General features: G+C 33.7%; 1 protein-coding gene across 2 annotated transcripts in view; it reads right to left on the reverse strand.

The window, feature by feature from the left end:
• Positions 1–4409: 4409 nt before the first annotated feature.
• LOC138703376 (uncharacterized) overlaps positions 4410–8540 on the reverse strand; it is a 194778-nt gene continuing 190647 nt past the window's right edge. For both annotated transcript variants that reach the window (XM_069831202.1, XM_069831201.1), the window contains one exon: positions 4410–8540. This exon is cut by the window's right edge and continues 116 nt beyond it. In XM_069831202.1, coding sequence (XP_069687303.1) covers positions 8271–8540 — 270 coding nt within the window. In that variant the 3' untranslated portion in view covers positions 4410–8270.

Raw genomic sequence — 8540 nt, forward strand, 5'->3', positions numbered from 1 at the left:
TTCGATTCCCACTTGGACTGATTACCTGGGTTGCTTTTTCCGAGGTTTTCCCCAACCGTAAGGCGAATGTCAGTAGGCCTATATGACGAGCATGGGCTCATCTCGCCTGATACCATCTCGCTACCACCAATTCCATCGACGCTAAATAACCCAGTGGTTTATACAGCGTCGTTAAACAACCAAGTAAAAGAATGTCGTTTTTAAGTTTAACACTGCGAGGTAATCTAACCTATGTGCAATTGGTGATACATACATGATATTTAGATAGGTCAGACCGAGAATTCGTCGATAACATAATTTATCTAATATAATTGGTATATTTGACTTCCAATAAAAAAGTTTGTATAAACAAGATAAATAATTATATTAATAAGATATTCTGTTATCATAATTATGATATTATCAACATTTATTACCTAATACAGTATTTGCCTCATACTTTGAGTAAATCTCGGAAAAACCCAACACGGTAATCGGCCCAATCGAGATTCAAACACATACCAAAGCGCAGTCTCGGAACAGGAGACCAGCTCTTCATCGCTGAGCTACGCCGTTGGCCTTATATATCACATCGATATATCATGTTCCACATTGTCTTATTAATATGATATCATAAAATATATGTCATAGCAGGTATATTAAACCTCATACCATAATGATATTACCATATTAAGAAGAGTCAGGAACCAGAAGTAAGTTTCTGCCCATATACCTGTCTCCCAACCCATTCCACATAAATATTGAAAGTAAAACAAGTCCTCCGTTAAGTATAACTTTCTTCAGTGTTACCACAGTCTAGTATATAGAGTCACGAAGCTCAATATGTAATAAATATGCATCCATAGACAGTTGCTAACCACTAGGATCGCTACTGTCGCCTCATTACAGACAATGCGTAATTGTACCTGCACAGTCTATCGTTCCTAGCAACCTCATCAACTCAAGCTTCGTGACTGTGTTTTGTATTATTGAAACATGAGTTAAAGCAAATAGTAGTAAGCTATTTAGTTAAAGAAAGTAAAAAAAAAAGAATTCCAGCGGAGGAAATTTTGTTACTTTGCAACATTTAAAAAGAAATAAATTGTAAGAGTGCAATCGTGCATAGTTGAACAGGTGTTTACTGAATAGTTCCTTTATAATCAATGCAGGATAATATGTGCAGTAAAAAAGGTACGGTATGTAATTTTTCTTTTTCCTGCATAAGGCAATAAAAATCATGTTTTTATTTTTCAGGTTACAGTACGTGACCCATCAGCGGTTCCAGGTTGGTAAGTTTAGCCTCTGTTGCTATCATAGTATGATAAGCTGCTATAATCTGATTTTCTTATTTGTGTCATTGCTGTTAGAAAATTTGTATGGTGTAATCTTATACCTTTTAATTTTGCATTAAGTTTCAGTTGTTCAATAGCCGATTTGTCAGTCTTCATCTATATCACGTTTTCCGATAGCTTTTACAGATTTAGAATATATTAATTTGTCTTGATGTTTATTGTTGTCTGTGAAATACACAGATGTTCACTCACATTCATAAACTTTCGAGAAAGATTTTCTTACAGCCATTTAGTCATGAAATTAAGTTTATGCGGCATGCATTTTTTGTTCTTCACTTAATTTAATAATCGATGCTCAATTTCGAGAAATAACTATTTTAAATTTATATCTCTTCTCGTTGTATTTTAAAACTATTTTATGATTTTTTTCCATAACTCTGTAGATATTTCGAAGTTCTTGTCATACTTATGAGCATTTTACATACAGTTTTCAATTGTTGGAGAAGTATGTTTGACTTCAAATATTTATTTTTTTTTCTCAAAATTACTTATTACTTGGGTAAATTTAGTTTTAATATATTTTAAAAAGTATTATATTATATTCTCCTTCACTAAATTCGCCATTATCTTCTAAAATCATAGCCTTACTGCCAGGTAAAAAATGACATCAATAACTTACTAATATCTCAAATCAATGCAATATTTCAGTTTAACAAATTGACTTTGTAAAGATGTTAACCGAATCAGACATTGGTCATACCGTGAAATATAATAAAAATTATTGGAAGCCATTGTTATAAATGAAATGCGTTCGAATATATCTTTTAACCTGCATGAGGTGTAAAATAACTTATTTTTAGTTTCGAATATTCATATTGGTTAGGACAAGTTTAGCAAATTACTTTGAAAATACAATTAATAAAGAGACTTGATAATTTGGGAATATGAAAGTGACGTAGTTATTTTGCATTGAAATGAAATAAACTTAGCCTTAAACAGGCTGTATATTATTGATGGAGGTTTATAAATTGAAGTTATATGGGTAAAACTTTATATTCGAAGAGTGGGATAAATAGAACTCTTTATAAATGATTTCGAAGATAGAAAATTTGGAGGATTATCATTTGTATGAGATTTATTTTTGATTATTTACATCTTTGTTAATATGTCTCAAACGAACGACGCTTTTAGTGTTGGAGAATTAGACGGAGAATAGAGAACTACTATTATAATCATCAGCATTAACTATTGACATTTGAGAGCTCATTTTCAAAACATCTCTTGTCCACCTGATAATGAAAATGAGCTTCCTATGTCCATGCATTATTCAAATATACAACTCTACCGTACATACAAATGTCATGGTTTGGCTTCAAAACACCATCTAAACCACTAAAATCTAGCGTTAAAAGTGACTATTGGATTCAAAATGATACCTGTTCACAGAAAAATTACGACAGAATATTATTTCCAGCATTGAAATAAAAGACTCTGATGTTCCTATTTGATTCTAAATGCGTTCAACATCTTCGTACCAAAGCAGTAGATTTCAGTTGAGTACAGCGAGGAGTATAGATATCACCCGCACCTCGCCCTGCTGCCGCTCGCTACAGCTGATACATAATATGTTCACAAACAACGCATAGTGCATTCTGTGGAGCCGTGTAGAGTCGTGAATAGTTTGAAGAATATTGTTTATTTATATTAATATTTTAGGTTTTGAACAGAGTGAGCTATTCGGTTATTATTGTATTATTTACGTAATGTGAATATTATGCACGATTAAAAAAAGTCAACTCATCTGTTATTAAATTATTATGTAAACAAGAGTGTGCAACACGTTTATTTTTCGCGATTATTCTTCGTTAAATGTTGACGTCTCTGCTATACATTCAGTTGCGTTGCAGTCCAAGTTCAACATCGGAATCACGATACGAACTTCCTAGCTGCCATTGCAATAGAAACGAAACATTTTCTTGAAAACAATTATGCGTTTAATTTTATGTGCCATATACGAAATACACTATTAGATTCACAAACTAGTTGTTCACCTGATGATACTGTATCATATTTCAGATTTTCTCCAGTAACGTCGTAACGAATATTTTCAGAGTAGGCCTACAGATAATTGTTTTTGTTCTGAACCTAAAAGGAGTTTTTCTTTTGATAAAATGATAATGTTCTTTATTATTTGTTATAATGAGTGTAGAATCACAATTGTATACTTTGTATATTATTTTTATATGTATGGGTAAATTAATTTACATTGGGAGTTACGAACTTCATAATTACAAATTATTGTTTTCGTTTTATATTATTTTCTTGTTCTAAGGCTGTGGAAGATTGGAGCACATGTTTGGTTACCACCGGCTGTACATGTTAGTCGTTCTGCTTCACTGACATCGAGAGACGCCCTATTACTTTTCACTCGGTAGAGATATAATCCAAGCTCACACAACTGAACAGTTTTGGTACCAACTTCCTAGCTCAAGTTATGAGAACAATAACAAATAGGTACTGTTAAAAATAAATTTGATGCCCTTAAATCCGTTTGAAAAAAACATATGCAGACATTAAGTCAAGACTTAGGAGAGTCTCTCTTACACAGTTATATACAGGCTTGAAAAGGATGAATTAAAACGTGAATAAAACAAGTTAAAATCTTACAAAAAGGACTTAGGACACTTTGGAATCTACCTCTTCAACTGTATTTCATTTGCCGAAGAACGATTAGAACAAGATGTTACTGACTCAAACATTAGACGAAATGAGATTCATATTTCTGCAGTGCTTGGGAAAAGTGACATAAGTCTTTTTCCACAAATCTTTTTTGATAATTTATTGACAACTTACACTGGTGTATGTCGATTTGATTTTTTTCTGTATGAATTATTGTAATGGGAGAAATACTTATGTCTCTTTTTCCAAGCGAACAGATGTTCCGTAAGTTGTCAATAAATTATCAAAAAAGGTTTGTGGAAACTGGCTTATGCCACTTTTCCCGAGCACTGCAGATTTATAATTTAATTACCGTATACTAGGCCTACTATGTTTAGTCTCACTTTTTTTTAATTTGGATATGGAACTGTAAAACATATGATATGGGAAGGGTATCTTTTCTATTAAAGAGAAGGCAAATAAAACACCGCGGTTAAAATTTATATAAAACACATTAAACACAAATACAACAACATATTATATACAATATACATGGATATTACGCTTACACACTCACGCACATAGTTTTGAATTCTACAATACAAACTAACTTAAACAAAATACGTTCGATTAAAACATTTTACATTGTATACTTATTTGAAATTCTACAACAAAAATACCAGTGTGGCATATTGGTTATTGAATATCCAATTAAAATATCAATACATTATTGCACCTTCGTGTGACATATAATATACGTAATTAAATGGTTTCTTACATAACGAACTACAAATAACACAACAGAACTTTATAAATAAGTATCATTACAACACTTTGACTTAATGAGATATAACGTAAAGTAAAAAATACAACAATGTCAAATGTGTACTTAAACTCACGATTTTCTAACTATAATTGGAATGATTTTGTGAATAATAAGAATAACATAACTCTTAAATATGATAAATGAATAGAGAATTTAATCTTTAAATCGTGCTGATGTTAGTGAAATATCTTAATTTTGTCTTGATTGTAAAACCATTACTGTATAAAATTCGTCTCCTGATTCGACAGAAGTTAAAAGTTTTAATTAGAGAATTCTTTAACAGATAAAGTAGGTCTACATTATTCTACATTGACTTCTGTAACTTGCTTATAATAATAAGTATACGATCGTACATATATTTTCTTAACTAGATAGCGAAGTAATTAATTGTATAAAATTAATGTGCTTTAAAATTTTTATAAAACACAAAAGAATCGTGTTATAGGAATCAATCATTATTAGGGAAAAGTTCTACATACATTAGTGTAATGTGACCATACATACCACAAATGACAACAAAGCATATATTTGCTAAAGTACTTGAGTAATACAGTAAGAAGAAGAAGAAGAGAAACTACCAATTATTATTTTAAAAACTCATTAGTTATTTTAAATAACTTCGGTATTAATTTCATGGAATATGCATCAATTAATTTATAATTTCAATCTATTTGCTTGAATTCAAGGCACTTGGGTGTCATACATGTATGTAGCATTAATATGGATAAATAGGAGTTTAGTGTACAAAGCAACAATGATGAAAGCACAGTGTATGCATTAATTAATCACCCCATTTTTAAACTAAAGAAATAATAATTGGAAGCTAAAAATAATTGAGATATGTTTAGATTTGATAACAGATTTGAGGAAGGTGGGATATGATGGTAGAGACTGGATTAATATTTTGCCCAGGATAGGGACCGATGCGATGGCGGGCTTATTTGAGGGCGACAATGAACCTCCGGGTTCTCTAAATGCCGTTAGTAAGTAAGTAATTTTTTTAATTATAGTTTACTTAACGACACTCGCAACTGCAGAGGTTACCTCCACTCATGTCCTTTTCGTTTACACCGCTTTATAAACAAAAGTACAGTAAGATACTGTGTATCAGCGTCGCCGGTGTGCCGGAATTTTGTCTCCTAGGAATTCTTTTACATGCCAGTAAATCTACTGATATGAGCCTGACGCATTTAAGCACACTTAAATGCCATCGACCTGGCCCGGGTTCGAACCCGCAACCTTGAGCACAGAAGGCCAGCGCTATACCGACTACGCTACCGAGGCCGACAGTGAATAAGTACGAATGTTTAGATTTTATACTGCACTCAGCACTCAATTTTTTTTCAACAAGATTGAGAAGTGCATGCTGGGAATTTGATTTAATAGAGATTCCTAGATGAAGAGGTCCCTTTTCTTTGATTTGACTGAGGGGATTAAATCCCATTGCCTCATCATTTCCTAGCTGTCGCGCTTGTGGATTAATTTTTAAGGGACTACATAAAGGACACTGCCAGTGACCATAGAATTAAGATAGACTTAAAAACACGTTTTCGGTCAAACAAGACACACTTTTTTAATATTTAGAACGAAGTCATCTGTAGTTTGTATAACGTGACGAGCTATTAATGGAGCTGACGTGAAAATTTACTTAATTACAAAATAACTAGCAGGCAAGTAAGGAGATCTTAAACGAATTTGTAGTAAATTAACAACAATTTGTTGTGATGAGACGTATTTTTCTGAAATATTCGTAAGGTATTTAATTGAGATAGATTTATTGAACTTTCGTTACTGATTGTCGAAAAACTTCTAAGATATCTTCTAAAATAATGGATTTTAAAGCTAATAATGAGGTGATAAAGAATGGATATTCTGTGTAGGCCAATCATTATCATATACTCATACAAAAAATTCATTATAATACGCTTCGTAATAACATAAAAATTATAGGTGGTTAGATACAGACTTAATGCATAAAGGAAAAGAAAAAAAGGAGGAAGTAGAAGAATAAAAGCTTAGTAAGTATAGCCTAATGGAAGTTCTCTAAATATCCATATTGTATTAGTTGATCTGCAGCCGTCGCAACACTTCTCTTTGTCATAAATAATGCTTCTCATTGAGAGCTTTGGATGTATAATGAATCATGATCACTACGTATTGTCTCTCATGCCCATTTCAGGCACTGAACAGTGAGGCCCTCTTGAGCGTAATTACAATTTGTTTTCTCACAATGTATAGTTTACTTCAGATCGAAAAAAATATGTACTCTTTTCTGCCTGAAGAATTCATGAGCAAAAAATAAATTAGTATCGGCCCTGTAACAAAATTGTTTGTTTACAAAATATAGTTACTTAAAACTATCCTACGCTCTTATTCTATAACAACCCTGGGCATAAATGGGAAGGAAAAAGAAAAGGAGATATCTCCACTCATGTCCTTTTCGTTTACACCGCTTTATAAACAAAAGTACAGTAAGATACTGAGTATCAGTGGTGGATTTTAGCGACCAGCGAGAGCCGGAAGTTCGTAAAAGCTATGATGCCTGCCTTATACAATCCGTCACTGAGCAATGTTTACCTTCCTATCTACTCATATCGGTCCGAAACATAACTGTCTCACAAGCAAACATTCTGATGGAGGCAAATAAAAAAGTTTTTTTTTTTCTTTCACTATTTTAGAAGTGCTTACACACATGTTGGCCATTCGACCGCCATTACGAGGGCCATAAAAAATAAATTCAGCAGGGGCCGTTAACAGAAATAAAACACGATTTCATTGGAAACATTTATTGGAACAGACACAGCAATTATTGGGCTATTTTTCAACAATTCACCACTGGAATTGAGACATTTGTCATATGATGGGAGCGACAGAGAGGTTCAGACGGCTATCAAACGCTGGTTCCGATACCAGGCGGCTCATTTCTACGATACAAGGATACAAAAATTGATCCCATGGTAAGACAAATGTCTCGGTTTCAGTAGGGGATATGTTGAGAAATAGCGCAACAATTGCTGTATCTGTTTAAATAAATCTTTCCATGCAATTATGTTTTTTTTCTGTAAACAGTCATTTTCTGGACGGCCTCGTAATTGCGGTCGAATGGCCAAAATTTGTATAAGTACTTCTTTCGACATTATTAACATGGTGGAAAAAAAAATTAACTTTTTTATCAGCCCCCATCAGAATGTTTGCTTGTCAGCCAAGGAAGGTGAGAGGGAATTAAGGGGTACTCTGCAGTGACTCGTTTCAGACATTAGCGCCCAGGCCTGTTCTATAAAATTCTAGTGTAAACTTACTAATCTGACTTAAACATTTTTGTTACAAGGTCGATTATTTAATCCTACTTCGATCACAGTTTCAGTTCTTGTAAATGAGGATAACGGTAACCAATGCTTTTCTAAGCATCGTAACCTGAGGACAAATTCATGTTAAATAGTTTTGACTGTTCGTTGCTTAAACGTTCGATTCATGTAATAGTCTATAGTCGATATTCTGTTACTGAATGATTTCGTTCATCGTCGGTTTACAAGGCCAGCGTTGTGGAGGATTGAATAAATCTTCTGGCGAGGGATCTTCTCAGCTTCTCTCTCTCGGACTTGTTGTTCACCGGGAGTGAACCACGACTCCTTGGCCAGAGCAGCCCCGACGCGAGGGTTGTCATAGAAACGGTTCTTGAGAGCTGGTGGCAATCGTGCCTCGGCCTCCGAGTTCAGGACCACCGCACGATGGGCCAGTGACTGACGAGAAGGATCGGGCAGCGGATTCACTTGGCCGAACACGGG

This window comes from Periplaneta americana, chromosome 7 (genome assembly GCF_040183065.1).
Source record: "Periplaneta americana isolate PAMFEO1 chromosome 7, P.americana_PAMFEO1_priV1, whole genome shotgun sequence".
NCBI lineage: Eukaryota > Metazoa > Arthropoda > Insecta > Blattodea > Blattidae > Periplaneta > Periplaneta americana.